We start from the raw sequence: 17,925 nt of genomic DNA, 5'->3' as shown, positions 1-17,925 counted from the left end.
ATGTTGCATTAATTTATGTTATCATATTATCACCTTACACTAATGCAGGACTTCTAAATTAAGGTCAAGAACACAGCAGGTTAGGAAAACAAATCGTGCGTGGCTCAGGAATCACTCTGTTAATCCTCTTTAGCTGGTTGGCAAAGGGCTCGTTCTCAGACCTGTAAGTGTGTTTGTGTGCGTGTGTGAAAGGATACATATTACATAATATCACTCACATTGGCTCTGTTTGTAAGGAGGGTGTGAATGACGAACAGAGATGAGGATGACAAAGAGGAAGAGTGGCCAGAGGAGCTCGATGATCAGCTGGATCTGCATGAGAGGAGAACATGGGAGCTGTTAACGGTGCATCAAATACTGTCAGAGACCAGCAGGACTATCCCCCAACCCTGTCACCTAATGTGTCCTACACTGCAGCTGATATGGTTAAAACTTGAGACGGTGGAGTTATTATTGTGCATGTAAAGCTGTAAATAAAAGGCTTATTCAATGTCCAAGCTGTGTCTCATATCATATTTTTCTTACAGAATAAACAATCTATTATTTTCATTGTCACCTTGTTTCTCCTGCGGTATGTGATGTTCTTCCAGAGCAGGAGTAAGAGCTGTCTGAAAAACCCCATGGCTCTCAACAGCTACCTGGCCATGGCGTGATCCTGGAAATCACAAAACATGGTAAAAAACAAAACAAAACAAAAGCGACAAGTTCAGCAGAGATGTTGTGTTCAAGTGCTTCTGAGGCCGCTCTGCCCCTACTTCAATTACAGTTATTTCATTGTCCTAAGTGTTTCCTGTCTTGTTCCGTCCCCTATGGAATTAGTCATAGTAATAAGATATATGCTAATATGAAGCTATTTATTATTGAAGACTGTATTGAGAAACTGTACCTGACCTTTCCCCTGCAGGGGGCAAAACCGAGGCTGAGGACAGCTGAACTTAATCATCAGTAGAATACATCTTTTTTTAAACTTTTCCATTTCATGCCCCTTGATTTGACAAAACATATGTTGAAGAATATTAAACCAACTGTGTGGAAGATCAAATATGATGTTTTTATATTCATTGTGAGTGAAGGTTGTCTTGTGTTCCCGCAGTGATCTGCTCAAGATGGACAATCCCCTGCTTTATCCTGAAATCCTCCTGATCCTAACAGCTTACCTGTGTCACTCTGAGACTTCAACATTCACTTCTGCTCTGTGAATGCCTTTTCACCGTGGCTTCTCCTGCATGTTTGTGCTGTAGTCAATAATCTGGATCACGATTTGTGCCAGGTTAGAAAGAAGGCTCATTTCTTCTGCAAATCGTTTTGAAAAACACTGTGCAACTTTAAAGTAAAACTATTTTCATGCATTCATTTGTTTAACCTTAAAGACTTTGCAGACGTCTTTGCAGGTGTCAGATACAGGTTTTGTAACCTCTGTTTTTATCGTTTTTTAAATCTGTTTTGACCATGTACATTGTTTTCCTTTCCTGCTTTATGGAGGTTTACAGCAGCAAAATATTGGATATTATTTCAATGCAATATATTCGTAAGTTAATGGCATGGTAAATGTTAAAAAATGTAAAATTAACCTACTGGTACAAATTACTCCCTAAATAAAGGGCATTATTGCATTCAATTCCGGAAACAACTCATTCAAACAAAATGTAAAGTAAAAATATAACTTAAATGCTATCATTAACGCAGTTACCAGTTTATGTCGCTGTCTCATCTGGTAAATAAAATAATTAACAGTAAACTAAGAAGGAAAAGAGGAAAACCCCGTGCTAACTAGCGTCACATTAGGATGTAGCTCTCTCTTCTTAGCATGTTACTCAATGATCCTATTATTGGGTTTACAGGCTCTTTCAAAGAAAATAAATACAACCTAATGAGCTCCAAGGACTCATAAAACTGTAGTTAATTATTACCTTTTTGTATTATAGGTGATAAAATCTCCTTTCCGTGTATCGGACACCAACGATCGGTAGCTTATCAGACTCTCAATGTTTGTCATAGCAGGTGGAAGCTAAAGAGATCCCGCCCACAAGCAACGCTGATTGGCTGAAGTGCTTTCAAGGGGTAGTGGTCAAAGAAGCCGGTAACGGATCTGATTGGTTTTGGTCTATGTTTTGGTAAAAGTTGACAGCTGATTGGCCAGCCCTGGACAGCAGTGTTAAATACATGCCATCAGCGTCTTGGATAATAAGAACTGTATTCTTAGAATATTAATGTATTAATAAAAGGCATTATTTTATTAGTACAAACAGCAGATTATTACATGTTATACCTGCAACTACATACAATATTAGTAGTAATAATAATTAATTATATGGTATTTGCAATTATCACATTATTCTTATAACAACTGTAATTTCAATTTAATAGTTTCGGTTACATATACTGTTCAATGATAACATCCTCACAGGATCATCCTTATCAAAACTCAGCAGTACCCAATACTAAGTCATTGGTTTTCAGAACATATGGCTTTATATTTAGAAGCCGAAACTTATTCAGCGACCACTGGCTCACAATAAATAACATCAAAAAGACATCTTACAGATCATTTTAATGAACAACCAAAATAGCAGATTCTTAAAAATATAAGCATCTCTCTATCAAATAAGGCAGTTACCTTCAACTTTGCATGATATCTGCTTCCTGTCAGGCACAATAAGGGAAGCCTTGAATGAATGAACTACAGTGCTGCACTCCGTAGCCTTCTCTGAAGCTTGTGACAGACACTTGTTGATATGCACATGTATGTGGAGGACCGGGAGTCCATGAAATAAACAGACCCTCTGTGCTGATTCAATAAAGTTTCCCCTGCAAGCACGTTTACCTAAGACACACCAGGCTGGAAGACTCATATGAGTACTCAATATTGTTCACCACCATGTAAGTTAAGTGTAATCAAAAAATATTGCGCTTATGCATTATTGCATCTCAGCTATTGCCTGCATTGTTAAATATCTGATAAATATAAATTGCGAGCTAATGTCTATCCCTGTCACTTTAAAATATGTTTTTACAATATTCAAATGGACTCCTTAAAAATATATAGCTAGACTAGATTGTTGTATTCAGTGGTGCGACAACAGCTTATGATATGCCGTACGATCAATTGCATAATATTTTCTGAGTTTGGCAAAAGTTCATGTAGTTTGAACACTGTGCAGTAGAAGTGTTCAAAGAAACACTGGCTGCTCCTGTCCTGTTAAGAGCCGATATGTTGAAGCTGGCATCGTCTTCAAGTGAATCTGCCCAGAGAGAGAAAAATCAAAATCTAAACTGCGAGAACAGCTTATGATCAGTTTTTATATTCTCCAAAATAACTATCAAGTTATAAACTATATGTAATTGTTCATGTAAGGATTTCATCCATTCTCACCTCTCCGACTGCATTTGTCAGGCTCTGGATGATCTTGTCGTGTGGAGTGGCAACAACACTCTGCCCGTTGATTTCAATGATGCGGTGCCCGACACGGATGCCTCCTCTCTCTGCTATACCACCCCGCATCAGACTGCAGATCTGCAATGGGAAAAGAGGAAGGGATGCCTTAAATGTGTTTGAAAGCTGGAGTAAGTGAGGAGGTGAACCTCAATATTATTTTGTCAAGCTACTCTTTCATTTACCAAGGCAATACTAGTGCAGAGAGCTCAAAACACGTTTATACATTTACAAATATTCCCAAAAGTAAGCTGTGCAGTGAAGTCTTTTTTTCTACTGTTGGGCAATTAACAGTGAGGGAGGGGAAGTATTCCTCATTTACTCTTCTTCTTTCACACGTGGTTTAATGCAACAAACGTAATAGTGAGACAGTAGAAATATGGATATTGACATACAATGCCGTCTTCCACACTGAAGCCCAACTGAAACTTGGGATCTGGCCTCCTGATAATCGCCATGGTGACCGGAGGACAGTGGACGATACTCAGCTTCACATACTTTTGGCTTTTCAGGTCCTGAGATGGAAGAGAAATGTAAACGAGAGCAAGTTAAGGGGATTGGTCCGAGGTGACAGCAGTATTTTTCTCTGTTCGGACACATCTGATGGTTTCATAACACCAAAGATTACATACTTCCCAACACTAATTACAGGGCTATTGTGTTGATTGCATTATACTTTATACTATGTTCATCATACTGCTCCCACTACAGGTAAATGTTTCAAAACCTGTTCTACCTTGGCAGGAGGAAACCTATTCACTTTAAATGTGAAATATCAAATCTCAGCACCAAAAACTTGCAACATACATCATCAGTGAATAAATACTCTTGTTGTCCTTCAGAAACCCAACTGTGTGAAGTCACTGGTGCTGCAACGAATGTTTATTTTGTATTTTGTTGATAATTTTATGATAATTATCTAGACTGTGAAACATCAAATAAATAGTGAAAAAATGCTTTTCACAAAGATGAACGTGACCTCGAATGTCTCGTTAAGTTCAATCAGTAGTTCCAAGCCCAAAAATGTCCACGTTTACATTATTTAAACAATGAAGTAACAAAATGCCTGATTATTATTTTTCTGTTGTTCAACTAATTGTTTATTAGATTGATTGTTTCTGGTCTGGATTCCACTATCAAATCCATCCACTCTCACGCTGCATGGAAACACAGTGCCATCTAGTGCGCTCTCAGGACAGTGCACTTATGTAAAGTGAAAACAGTTTAGGCAATTTATTTGAAGCTTCACTGAGAAATTCGGCCATTTGCATCATAAAACCAAAGCAACACAACTTTTATTATTACTCTTAGTAGCGTTTCTATCATCGCAGTGACTGAGTCTGTGCTGAGCCTTCCCTTCTTACCCGGATGATATTCTGGCAGGTGGTGATGGGAAGACCCACCAGGCTGGTGCCGTTCACAGACATGATGCGGTCACCGATGCTGAGCTCGCCGCAGCGCTCAGCTGGACCTCCGTGAAGGAGGTTGGCCACCACCACAGTGGGCAGGATAGAGCCCCACCCTGACTCCACCACTGCCAGCCCCAGGATCTCTCCAGGAGCCTTTGTGATGACTACCTGAACCACAAACACACAAAAATCTGGTTTACCAATGATTTCTCCACAATTATCTATCACAGGAAAGCATGTACACAAAGTAATGCAGTAACTGGAACAGACAAACAACAATGAACACATCCGTATTATTAAAAATAATCAGTTTTTCTCTTTGTAACTCTGTGTATTAATACTAAGATCCACTCTTTGACACATCTAAGGAGTTAAGCTGCTGTTATACTTAAGAACATGGACATGGACAGTACAGTACATATCACACTGGGTAACTGTTTTCCACACACATGCATTTGTCACACTAGGTGTTTCAACAGTGCGCAGTCGCAAATTTTGGGTGACCATCGCTGATGCAGAACTTATGATTTGACCTTTAACCATTTTAGTCGCTGCAGCACCTGTTGTTACCCAATTGGTCCGTAGCACTTTTTCCACTTTGATGGTAGGGAAGAAGGGGGATGAATTTTTCATCTACGGGTGACCCTTGTGGGTGGTCACACTTGCTTCAGTTGGTTGCTTCCTTGTGTGATTTGGTTGAGACTGTGCTTTTATGTTTTTGAACATTTCATGCAACTGTTCATCCCATAATTAACTGGTGAACTGGAGAGGCAAAATATGAACACAAACAGACAGATGGACAGTGGAGAAGTGGATTATAATGCAAGAGTGGTTTGAAAAATGTAGTTGGACATTTTGATACTTAGTTTTCAGTGAAAGTTGGTCACCACTGGAATATATTGTAATTACCATGAATCCATGAAAGTGACTTTTGCTATCAAAAGAAGGAGCAGACTACATGTATTTTAAGGCCACCTTTCATCTGTTGGCGAGTCTAGATAGATTTTGGTGACATTCACTTTAAAGATTGCATAAAATTCAGGATAAATGACATGTCAGAAATGAGAGACAAGTGTTCGGGCAGGAAAACGAGCTGGAGGAGAGCAGGGGTGAATAGTCTTTGTGCTGAAAGGTGCACTGAGCTGCAGTCCTGTCCCTCCTCTGGACTAGACACTGATCTTCTCTGTTCTTCGTGGAAAAGCTGAGACGTTATTTGAGGATTTCGTTGATACTAAACATCGACATCTCCATGGGGGGGTCCCCTCAAACATATTCTCAAAACGTATTCATCTTTTCAATGGCCACTTTCTGCTCTGCTCGATTACTATGCGCAGGTGTGTATGAAAGAAAAGTGGCATCACTATCAAACAGAAGTATTGGGTCAGCTTTATATTTTGGGGGAAGATGTGAAACCACAATCACTATACTTACATCTCTGAGGTTTTGAGAGTCAGAGAAGTGGGCCAAGTCTCCATTGTAGAGCTCCTGACTTTCCAGGTAGTCACTGTACTCGCCGGGCCTCAGATCACTGGCTTTGATGCCACTGGCCTGCAGGAACTGCTGATAGGCCACTCCGAATGCCTGACCAATAGCCTGGGCTATGACCTGAGCCTGGATGGAGAAACAGGGAGGAGGAGGAGAGAAAACTGACTCAGGTTTCAAGATTGCTGTTATGTCATATATAGACAGATAGATACTTTATTAATCCTGAGGGAAATTCAGGCATCCAATAGCTCATATGACACAAATAAAACCCATTATCCACCAAGTATAAAAAACAAACAAGCACACAGGGACAAGGGTAAAGAACAGAGTAAGATAGGAATTAATTATTCAATAGAAAATAAATGAACTGCACATCAGTAAGTGTTACCAGTCACAGAGGTCATGCACATTGCAACATTGTGCAGAGAAATAGTCTGTCTCTCTGAAAGCATATGTGCAATGGGTAGAACAGTGTGGTTATAGAACAGTGCAATTGCCTGTTGTGCCCTGGACTCATCAGATAAGCATTTGTTAACCAATCATGTTTATATGGAGACTTTGGCATCTGAATGGTAAGCCTCTGAGGGCATGTGTTAAGTAAATATACACACGCTCTCACCCTCCGTTTTCATATAAATAAATAAGCAAATGAGTTTATTTACAGTACTTTCAGTACAAATGCCTCACCCTGAATGAAGCATTCAAAAAGGTTTCCTGATTTTCTATAAAAAGTGATCTGCTTGTCACTGTTTCATTAAAGTTGAATGTTACATTCACTCATTCACTTAACCTCACCCTTTGTAAAACTCATTCCTAAATAAGTTGGGAAAACCTTGCAGTAGAAGCAGGAGCCTCATGGCCTTCGGTATCCCACAGCTAATTAGTTTCTAAAAGAAACTCTTCCTCCTCCTATTCAGTCTTGCCAACAGTGGGAAACTGGGACGACAGCCAGACCCTTTTTACATTCAGGAGAACTCGCTGGCAGTCTGGGGGAAGGAAACCAGGCCAAGCTGAAGCTGAAACTTTAGTCCAGCAGGAAACAGCACATTTGATCTGAGATTGTGCAGAGAAAGAGACACTTTAATAATGTCTTGAACTGTCAGCCTGTTTACATAATGTTAAGGGTTTTGCAGCTAAAGGCTCAAGACTTCTGCTGGAGCGAGTTGTGACCACTATGAAGATCATAAAAACAGAAGGAGACACTTTTTTTATCCTCAAACCTCAGCAGCTGTTGAGAGTCCAGGGTCCAGAATTTTATATATAATGAGTCAAACAGACAAAGGCTTCCCATTAAGTAAGAAAGAAATGTGATGCTGCTGTAAGACCTTTCAATCGACTGACTCACATCCTCAGAAGTGAACACATGGCAGATCATTAAGCACTTCTTCTGAGGCCCCGACGATGATGACGAGGAAGAGCTGGAGGGCGGGTCACCATCCTGCCCTTTACGCTTCCTTCGTGCCATGAGGACCACGATCTCACCAATGTCGGCAATGTAAGAGATCATCTGCAGAGCGTGATCCATCATTGCTTCCTGAGTGGAAACAGGACACGAGGAGCTTAATGCTGTTAGATACTGAGAAGATAGGACGGTGTGGTTCGCAATATCAACCTGTAGAGACTTTTAACTTGCTTAAAACTCTACGTGCCCTTTAAATTGCCCCCTGGGGACAAATAAAGTTTATTGAATTGAATTGAATGGAAAGAGCAATGCCCCGGCTTTATTTTTTCTCTTTTTGTCAGTCAGGTTATTATTGCCTGGTAAAAATTTCCAAAACTGTCCGAGGTCACACACTGTCCTAGGAATAACAGTGATATGCCATAAAGCAGGTCACTGATGAGTTATGTTGACAGAAAATCTAATTAAGAAAACAATCATGAACTTGTAAAAAAAAAAAAAACCCAAAACAAAACAAAAAATGATATGGGAATTTGAGCGGTCAGCTATCCAATTTGAGAGGTTGTAGTGTCCGTCAAAGTAACAACTAAAAGACTTTTCAAAACGATTCTTGCAAATATACTTATAACAAAGTGATTTATAAATGCATCTTCCCTTTTAATGCCACTGTGTATCTCAAATAGTCAGTATATTATTTGTACATAATAACTGAATCATCACCAAAAAGCTGTGATTATTTTTTACAAGTATGGTGCAGTGAGGCACAACCAGCCGTGCAAAGGGGGAGCTGACAGTAAATGACCCACTTTTACGCTCCTGACAATTCAACCACACAGTGGAGGAAAATAGACTCTACTATTACTGCAACATCACTGCAGAGCTCTGATATTAAATCACCATCCAGTTCTATATTAAGGATTCCTGCTGTGAACGCTCAGCACAAGGGTGTAAATTTAGAAGTGCTTTATAAAATAAAAGTTCAATAATTAATGTTTTCCTCTTTATATACAGTCTATGATGTTTTCACAACAGAAATTAAACTCTGAATCTAATTATATTTTAGATATTTAACAAGTAGGGATCAGGAAAAATAACATGGACACACACTGGCGACTGCAGACATCTAAGCAGCTCAGGGTTCCTACATGTTTTAGTATTTTAATTCCATTACCTTTCGATAACTCCTCCAACCAACCTCCTTTTACAACACACGTAAATGACACACAGATCATAGTAAAAAATATCTTCATGTATTTTTGGATAAAGTAAGGGGAAGCTGATACATTTTACTTGAAACTTGAACATTAGGATTCTGAAGTCATCCATAAATTAATCTCACAATTCACTCCATCATATCTATCATCAGCTTGTGTTGGCTAAAAGCCAGAATACAACCACTTTGAATGGTAACAAAGTGGTAGTATTGACACTAATAACACTGTATTATACTCACTTACACTTTATTTACATTTTTTTTTTTACTTGAAAAGGGTGAACTACAAGAGGAAAGGAAAATAACTTTAAAACTACTTGGTAAAAACAGACAATGTTTGCTGGTCAACTAGCAGAACATACATTACCTGTGAGTCAGCAGTCAGCACTTTGATTCTCTGCGTGGAGATGAACAAATCCACTTCTGTCATTGGCTGAGACTCACCCTCTGGAGCCTGAAAGAAATACAGTCCAGTCAGAAGTACTTTACTAATACTGAGTATAGGGTCACTCTTTAGATACGAGTACATGACGTCATCCCAGCCAGCTGGTCTCGTCATAATTAGAAAAGTCTGTACGTTACTTCAAATATCTTTTCAGCAACAACACCACCCAGAAACGCAACCAAGCAATGTAGCGCAGCAACTGCTTTATTTTCATGATGTCAGTCAGGCCTGGTGTGTCGTGAGTCTGTTTCAAAGCAGTATCCATGGTAAGCCGATGGTTTTGGTGTGTCTCTTACTGGATTTTTACCTTTATTCGGTCCACAGCTTCCTGAGCCTGAGCCATACGAGCGTTCGTAGACGGGTTCCTGTCTGATTTGATCTGAGTGGAGCCCAGATACTTGGCACCAAATATTACCCCATCCAACAGGTCTTCAGGGTCACAAGGACCAGGCACTAAAAAGTAAAACACATTAATTATAAAATGCCCTATTTTCTTTTCTTTATTGTGTCACTGTGACATTTGACATAAAAAAATCCAGCTCAATGTCTACAAGATAAAAGAAATATAGTGAAGTGACTCACCATTTTTATATGAAGGATGGTCATCAGCGCTCTGCAGTGACAGCAGAGGGAGAGGGAATTAATTGCAATTGCAATGAATCTATGTTTTAAGTATTTATTGTGTAGTTCTATGCCTCATACTTTACACCTCTTTTTTCATCCTCCTTTTAGCTTATTATAGTAATTGTACCATGACCTACCTGCTCACTCTCTGCAGCAGCTTCTTGGTCTGGAGGCTCCTCGCCCAGTTTCATCCACACTGGTTCAGGATACTCTTCGTCAGGCAGGGAGGTGAGGGAGTCGTCCCTGTGCCGCTGATGTTGACCATTCCCATAATGCCCCCAGAACCTCTGAGCGTCCTCCTGACTGTAGGAAACTGACACTACAGCATCTACCTCCCCTCTATGGGGCAGAGAGGTGGGACAGGGAGTAGCACCGATCTCTGTGCACTGCAGCAGCCCCAGCAGGTCTCTCTGGTGGCTTTCAGAGAACAGCAACCCAGTGGTTTCAGTGCTGTCATCTGTTATTAAGGAGGGAGCACAGTCTTCTAGCTCTGACAGGCTGGAGTAGTGATGGTGAGGTGGTGTCCGATGACTGGGATGAGGCTCTTCACCCATCAGCTGGAGCTGGCTGAGCAGGGTGTGAATGCGGCTGTGGTCTTCATCACCTGATCTTCTGTTAGCAACTTCCTCTGCAGTAACTATATTTTCCACGTCCCTAAATGTTACCTCCTCCCGGTCTTCCGCACCCTCCAAATCCTCCACCCTCACCCCTTCATCCTCATCAACTGCTTCATCCCCTTCCTCCACCTCTACTTCTGTATTCTGGACCGGCTCTGAATTATTTTGCACCAGCTCCTGCTGGTTTATGTTGAGTTGAGCCACTGTGTCACTCACGTCCAAAGGCATTAATACTGGCTCACCTGGACTGGCCTTGTCCATGTTGTCAAGAGAAGGAGGGAAGCCGGGGTCATCCAGGTCATCTGCGGAGCCTGGCTCACTGGAGGAGTCAGACCTCCAGTCTAATGGAGGAGGCTCAATCAGGTTGTAGGAATCCAGATCCTCCACCTCTGAACCTGGCAGAGCTGCTACAGTCCGTTTGATTACCTCAACCCCAGAGACTTCATTAACAGGGACAGAGTCAGACAACTGGGTGTCTGAGGGCGCAGAGGTGGGCTGATCAGCAGGGCAGACGTCTGTGTCCATTTTGTACAAAAGCCTGTCAGAGGAAAACTGGTATTACTGTGTTGATTCCTGGTTGAGGTCACAATGCAGCAGACTTATAAGGAATTTGGTTAATAAGGTTTCCAACAATGGAACTAAATTGCAATGCAAAATCAGTAATTCTGATCTAAATAAGAGCTGCTGCACTCACCACGCTCCCAGTATAAAAGACTGTCTACCACCATGTCTTTAGTACTAGTAGACACAGCTGTACAAGTTAAACCCAGCACTATCTGAAACACAATCATTCACCCTCTTGTTCTCAGTGCCATCAAGATAGAAACAGCAGCCTAAAGCTCAAAGTACATGGACGACATGTACAATGTGTGTTACCATCAAATAGACCCCTAGAGAATAAACATGCTGCGCATCTCTTTTTCATTCAGTTGTCATTACCTGCAAATTAATATACCCTCAAATCAACTGCCTGGAGAACAAGCAGGTTTGGTAATTAAGCTCCCATGTGTTGAAGATAAAGCATACAAAACTTCACTTAAACTGATATGTTCCTTATCGATAACTGTATGAGCGTTAGTGTAATCGAACAACAACACTGAAGAATCGTTTCACACATCAGGCAGGTCTTCTGGTAAATCCAGCACCTAAATGATCCACCAGGCAAAACACTATTTAAATACCAATATGTATTTAAGAGGAAAAAATCCCGAGAACCAAATATCAGAGATACAGTTTACAGATAAGCATATTACTGGTTAGTAGGTGCAACTTTAACGGTCAATCAACCATTAGAAATCAAATACAACTTAATTACGTGCTTTAAACAACAGTTTAAAGCGACTTTAAATGCGCAAAATGTTAATGGGTATTGGAAATGGCACACAGTTCTCCCTAAAACCTGCAAGGCAGTATTTCGTGGAGCTGATTTGTTTAGCCAAAGGGCTGGCAGTCCACAAAACTAACGATGATCTAAAAAATAAACAAAACAAATAAACCCAAAAAGCCTTAACACAAATTTAACACTGCGAGGCAAAAACTGCTGAATTTGGCTAACTAAAGTTAGCTATTCCAAAAGGCTTGAGGCTAACTACTTAGCTAATTAACACTGCAGCACCCTGAAAAGGAGTTCATTAACAAAACATGGGAATTACAATAAAAATACAAGGGGGTAAGTAGCTAAAACAGCTCTTACCTGATATTTTAGGTCTTTCTCGGTTCCTTTGTGGCCAGAGAGAGACTCCTGTAGGTGCCACGACAGAGAAGTTGACGTGGTTTGGTGTTTGAGCCTTTTCCAAAACTTTAGCTTAGTTTTATTCGTCATAATAACAACAACAGCACCGGTAAATATATTAATTTTACATAATCCACCAGTAAAAACCAGTCACTGTTTGTATAAAACAGAGTTCTCCTGTGATTGTGGCGGCTGCTGTTAAACCGACAGCTTCTACTTGTTGGCAGACTGTACTTGTGTGACGTTCAAGTGCTCTTGTGAACGTCCGTCTCTCGGATTCTCGATTATAATATGTTATTTAGTTGCTTTAACGTAGCTGTCCCTGTACTGTGTTTATAATAACAATTTGAAGATGAAAACAAAAAGTGATAAGCCTCGGTCTTGTGGGGCATTTGACATGTCTTTATAATGTTGAATATTTGCGCTCAATAGGCTCCAATGGTTTTTTTTTACATGTCCGACAGCAGCTGAAGGTAGCAAGAGCATACGTCACGTTGAACCTACAAGTCCTGCTCAATCAAACGTCGAATACATCGATCCAAAAAGAAGTTCATTTATAAAGTTCATAATTTTTACATGATCTAAAATCTTTTACATTCCCAGCAGCTTATGTCTCTTCTGACAAGTAATACAGACTGCTTCCATATACGTCTCTGAGCATACCAAACTTCATTTCAAAAACTCTTAGTTTAGGATATGTTAATAATATGTTAAAGATTGATACTCCAGGCTCTATCAGTTTTGATACAATAGTAAACGACTAAAAAAGGACAGAGAATTCAAATGTTTATTTTAAAATGTTCAATATTTTACATGATTTAAAATTATTTTACATTTTTATTCAGTTTACATTCTGGGTATCTTCTGTCCCATTTGACCAGTATTACAGACTGTTTCCATCTAAAATGTGGCCAGCGATGTCTAGGGGATACCAAACTTCATTCCAAAATCGCATACCTGATTTTTACTGATTCCTTGATGTATTCAGATATTTCTGCGGCTAATGTCAACAGTTAAGACAATTTCAATCCTCGCAGCCCAATCATCACAATAATAACAAGGTATAATAATTAATTCACAGTTTATGAATCACTGTAGACGAATAAATGCAAGATTTAAAATCAGCTGTATGGAGTGTGTCTCTAAGGCAACAATTTACTAGCCTTTCTACTCATTATCGTACATCTCTTAAACTCAACACACAGATTTAATTTCAAAACACAGCCATGAAATCCCCTATTTTAGCTAATTGTGCTGTGACCTTCTGGGGTGACAGAACAGGTAGGGGTTTAGTGTCACTTTGTGTCTCTCCTGCACTTAAAACCTCCGTTAAACCTAGTGATTGCTGCAAAAATCAACTTTTGACCAGCCAGGAACAGGGTGAAATGTTAGACCAATTTGAATATTGACAAACCAGGACACACAGTGTCATTATGGGATAAATACAAAGAAGATTTACCCTAGGAAGTGCCTCCAAGTAACCACAATGCCATTAGGATTTTATTGTCATGTAGGATCTACATTCTACCCTCTGAAAACCTCTACACTTTACTAAAATGCATGGCATGTAATACTTTCATCTATGTAACAACACATATATTCTCAATGAATTTCACAGTTGTGTGATTGTAAAACTGCAGTAGTTATCTTAAAAATATGAGCTAAATAAAAGAAAATTTGATTGGTTAATCTCATCATCAAATCCTTCCTCTCACTGTCTGACGACTGACTAAAATGTCTAAACATATTTTAAAAAATCTTGTGGATTTGAAGATGTTTTGCTTACTTATTTTTTCAAGCAGCTTTCATTCACATCTGAAGATTGGCCACTAGTGTATTAGGTTTATTTCCTTACTGTGCAGTCATAGGTCCAGATGGTTTTGATTTCATATGTTCTGGATCTGCTTCACATCGTTTCATTCAGCATTTTCCACCGATAGACTGTAAGTCAATCGTTCGGTGCTGATCTAAGCCTCTCATCTACTCCTCACTGTGAGATGAAGACTATGTGCTGTCTGTCTGGTCACTGTCGCCGGCGCTCATCTGGATTAAACCAATCAGAGATGAGATGGTGCCCATCAGCCCCACCAGCCAGTTGGGGAATCGACCGGCCCACAGGAAGCCGGGCGGCATCCAGTGAATGGCGTTACTGAGGTCAGCCATGCTGCTGAGGATGGACAGAACCTCCCCTTGCATCTGTCTGCAGAGTTGAGAGCGACTACAGGAAAAAAAAACCCACTGATTTATCAGGACACATTGTTTTATACAGATGTCTCACAAAGTAAAGAAGCCTGTCTTATATCCATTACAGAGGCTGAACATTTGTGATAAAACTGCAGAAACAACACCTGTTGCCAGCTCCATCTCTCCCACATCTCTTCAGCTTCTTCTTCAGCAGCAGCAGAACTCGAAGCGACCTTAAAAATAAAAAATAAAAAAAACGACTGAAAGTGTTTTATGCTCGATATTTGGCAGGTAAAGCAAGAAATAATGTAAGTGGGTTACAAAGCGCTCCACTTTAAGCTTAAAATGCACTCTTAGTGTCGGTGGGATCGAGTCAAAGCAACCTCTGCTTTAGTTTTTATTTTTCACAGATTATACAACAGTTAGACTTTTGAACAGGAACTACACTTTGCAAGAGAAGATTTGAAAAATTAACAGAATGAGTAAAAACTAATTGTGAAAAAACAGATCTACTTTTGATCTGTTTGGAATTTTTTTCACATGAAGGAAAATTATGAGCCGAGTTAAATTTATTGCCTTTAAACATTATTCAGAACTTGCCTCCATGAGTGCTGGATAGACATTTAACACGTACTAATAAAATCATTATATAAATAAGAACATATTAAAATACACAAAATGCCATAAATATAAAAGATAAACTAATACAGTAAATTTGATTCACTTCATTTACTGTGTTCTTCAATTACACATTCAGTTACACCTCTCAGTAATCAGCCTATAAGTAACATTTATCATTTCTGTGATACATGTACAGGTAAGCTCACCTGAGTATTCCCAGCAGCAGCGAGGTTCCCCACAGCACCGTGCTCAACAGCCACCATTTATCAGACTTGACTTTGATGAGCTCAGCGTCGGCGGCCCATGCGATGTGTTCACAGGGGTAATAGAGCTGATCGGCCACGTTGGTCAGCACAGAAATCCAACGAACCCCTCTGTCCTCCTCCTTTACAAGAACAGAAGAGATGTAAAATATCTTGATATAATAATAACTTAGTCACTTTCCACCACTGCCATTTGTCTTAGAATATGGACAGAGAACCACTGTATCATGTTTTTCATTTAGTGGGACAGATGTTCACCGATCCCTCCCTGACTGAATTCTGAGAAATGATAAGACTTGAGAGGAGGAAGTGGACGGAGCAGAGCGTTGTTGTGTGACCCACCCCGTCTCCAAACCCATAGCTGCGGGAATAAGCCAGCATGGAGAGATCGTCAAACAGCCTCAGCACCGTCCTGCATTGGCTGAGCTGAGCAGAAAATAACAGCAGACTTTTTCCGAGTCGCTGGGACGAGACGTCTGCTTCTGCCTTACGGGAAAGAACTCCTCCAACAAGCTGGGAGCCATAACAGACCGTCCTGATCTGGAAAGACAAACAGAGAGAGGGGAAACACCAGGAGGTGCTCACAGTACTTTCAGGAGACAGGGGTGTTTATGAAAGAGGAGACTTTACTCTCAGGGATGTAGTGAAAGCTGATCTTTTTATATATATGTACATAAACCTGAATGGCTGACATAATAATGACATATAGTATTTATGCTAAAATTGCAACATTTCTATATTCTATATTCAAATATTATTCAGAAAAAACTGCAGAACTGATGGATTGTGAAGTGAAATTTTTTTCACAAGCTTGAATCTAAGGCTGCAACTTCATTTTATTTTTTATTATCGATTAGAGAGAGTCCAAGGTGGCAGCTACAAGTATTATTTTATTTTATTTATTTTATTTTTTATTCTTGTCCAAGGATTTAAAATCAAATAATGTCAAGCTTTTCGACGTTTCGAGCTGCAACAATTCATCTGTCTTAGTCATTTTAGGATTTTATGCTTTTCTTTAATTGGCAGATTAATTGATAATGAAAATAATCATTAGTTGCAGCCCTACAGTGTTTTTTTTAATAATGTATGATGTAAGACAAGAGAAAAAGCATAAGGCCTCACAATTAAGAAGCTGAATCCAGAGAATGTTTGAATGATTTTCAAAATAGTTATCAATATTATTAATTTTCTTCTGGATATCTAATGGTTTATTGGTTCAGCTCTAAAGTTATTCTTTTTGCCATTTGTGTTTTCTACATAATGATTTACAGTATTAATGCAGTGTTTCAGCATTTATGAAGCAACTTAACACAGCAAAATGATGCATGAATTAAAATAATTTTTACAGTAGTAGTATCTACAGTAGTATTTACATTTTTACTCTATTAAGGATTTATATTTATATTCATATGATTAATATTGTAGGAGATGTAATGTGTTTAGATGACTCTTACTTCGACTTTGGACACTATTTCTCTTTTTTCTTGTCCTGCAGGAGTAAACTCAGTTCAGCTGGCAGTAAACACTGAACTAATGCTGAAACTACACTTACACTGAAAATGGAGTATCATAACAAAGTTATTTAAGACCAATGAACTATCCCACATTACAGGGGATAACAGTTAGGTGTTTGTTATTTTAGACTCCATGGATACTTACAACTTTATCTCTTCCTCTGTAGGACTCCAGCAGTCGGACCAGAGACTCCAGAGACTCCTGCATGTCTGTCCGCAGCTCACTCACACACTCACGACGCTGTTAAAGAAACAAACAAGGATCTGTGAAGCTCCTGCACAACATCTCCACTTTTGTCTTTAATCACTGGACCAGCTCTCAGCTGGACTTTGAAACAGGAAGTACCCAACAAAATATAGACCCGAGTAGATGATCACCGAGTAAATGGAGCTTCTTCTTCGTGGTCTTCTTGCAGACTAGACACAGCAATGGTGTAATGCTGCCCTCCACAGTTTGGGCAATATCATTTCTGCTTCAACAATACTGGCTGTTGCATATCAATAATAACGCTCGCTGATGTTGTAGAATATAAACCACACGGATAGTTCAGTAGCCTTTCATTTTTCCACTATGAATCAATATCCGTATATATAAGGCATGAAGAAACATACCAGTTAAAGGTTTTAGAACAGCCCTGTTTTCCCACTTTTTATTGAAATTTAAACAGTTCAAGTCCAGTGACTAACCTTAAATGGAACAAAGGTAAGCAGTAACCTGCCCAAGGTGAAAAAAAGGTCACCAAAAATGGAAAAATCATGTAAATTTCATAGAAATCAGACCTTTTGAAGAAATTGCTTAACTTACCTGCAGCAATTGAAGTAAATTAAGCTTTGAAAGTTAATGCAAACAACTCCTGACTTTTTCTCCCAACTTTTGTTGGTTAATTACAAACCCTCTGTCTGTACAATGGCAGTGTTGGAACAAACTGTGTTACTGCACCCTCTAATGCTTTGTTAGTACAATACTGTACTGCAGGAAGTAGTAC

The 17,925-nt window shown here is 39.5% G+C and overlaps 3 protein-coding genes across 4 annotated transcripts in view; all 3 read right to left on the bottom strand.

Moving 5' to 3' along the window:
• abca7 (ATP-binding cassette, sub-family A (ABC1), member 7) overlaps window positions 1-2,012 on the bottom strand; it is a 30,309-nt gene extending 28,297 nt beyond the window's left edge. For both annotated transcript variants that reach the window (XM_056378975.1, XM_056378976.1), the window contains exons 1-3: window positions 1,911-2,012; window positions 557-655; window positions 219-312 (exon numbers count right to left, since the gene is read on the bottom strand). In XM_056378975.1, the coding sequence (XP_056234950.1) occupies window positions 219-312; window positions 557-622 (160 nt within the window). In that variant the 5' untranslated portion in view covers window positions 623-655; window positions 1,911-2,012. The remainder of the gene's footprint in view (window positions 1-218; window positions 313-556; window positions 656-1,910) is intronic.
• A 520-nt stretch (window positions 2,013-2,532) lies between these two features.
• si:ch73-40i7.5 (amyloid-beta A4 precursor protein-binding family A member 3) lies at window positions 2,533-12,580 on the bottom strand. The gene is made up of 11 exons (XM_056379367.1): window positions 12,319-12,580; window positions 10,146-11,163; window positions 9,967-9,997; window positions 9,692-9,837; window positions 9,307-9,393; window positions 7,673-7,861; window positions 6,274-6,453; window positions 4,798-5,010; window positions 3,829-3,948; window positions 3,374-3,514; window positions 2,533-3,242 (listed from the first exon to the last, which is right to left on the bottom strand). Exons 2-11 carry the CDS (start codon window positions 11,148-11,150, stop codon window positions 3,171-3,173), a joined length of 2,184 nt encoding a protein of 727 aa, XP_056235342.1. The 5' UTR covers window positions 11,151-11,163; window positions 12,319-12,580; the 3' UTR covers window positions 2,533-3,170.
• A 550-nt stretch (window positions 12,581-13,130) lies between these two features.
• pex11g (peroxisomal biogenesis factor 11 gamma) lies at window positions 13,131-17,266 on the bottom strand. The gene is made up of 5 exons (XM_056377581.1): window positions 17,085-17,266; window positions 15,768-15,965; window positions 15,369-15,547; window positions 14,706-14,774; window positions 13,131-14,575 (listed from the first exon to the last, which is right to left on the bottom strand). Exons 1-5 carry the CDS (start codon window positions 17,145-17,147, stop codon window positions 14,362-14,364), a joined length of 723 nt encoding a protein of 240 aa, XP_056233556.1. The 5' UTR covers window positions 17,148-17,266; the 3' UTR covers window positions 13,131-14,361.
• Between the last annotated feature and the right edge of the window lie 659 nt (window positions 17,267-17,925).

Source organism: Seriola aureovittata, chromosome 6, assembly GCF_021018895.1.
Source record: "Seriola aureovittata isolate HTS-2021-v1 ecotype China chromosome 6, ASM2101889v1, whole genome shotgun sequence".
NCBI classification, from domain to species: Eukaryota; Metazoa; Chordata; class Actinopteri; order Carangiformes; family Carangidae; genus Seriola; species Seriola aureovittata.
This window is presented reverse-complemented; position numbering and strand designations above follow the sequence as displayed.

Excerpts from the sequence above, each read along its gene's own strand:
- pex11g (XM_056377581.1), bottom strand. The coding sequence starts at position 17,147 with ATGCAGGAGTCTCTGGAGTCTCTGGTCCGACTGCTGGAGTCCTACAGA. Across the intron at positions 15,548-15,767 it reads GCTATGGGTTTGGAGACGGG|GAGGAGGACAGAGGGGTTCG; the intron begins GTGGGTCACACA and ends GTTCTTGTAAAG. Across the intron at positions 14,576-14,705 it reads AGAGATGGAGCTGGCAACAG|TCGCTCTCAACTCTGCAGAC; the intron begins GTGTTGTTTCTG and ends TTTTTCCTGTAG.
- si:ch73-40i7.5 (XM_056379367.1), bottom strand. The coding sequence starts at position 11,150 with ATGGACACAGACGTCTGCCCTGCTGATCAGCCCACCTCTGCGCCCTCA. Across the intron at positions 9,394-9,691 it reads AAGCTGTGGACCGAATAAAG|GCTCCAGAGGGTGAGTCTCA; the intron begins GTAAAAATCCAG and ends TATTTCTTTCAG. Across the intron at positions 7,862-9,306 it reads TGCTGACTGCTGACTCACAG|GAAGCAATGATGGATCACGC; the intron begins GTAATGTATGTT and ends GTTTCCACTCAG.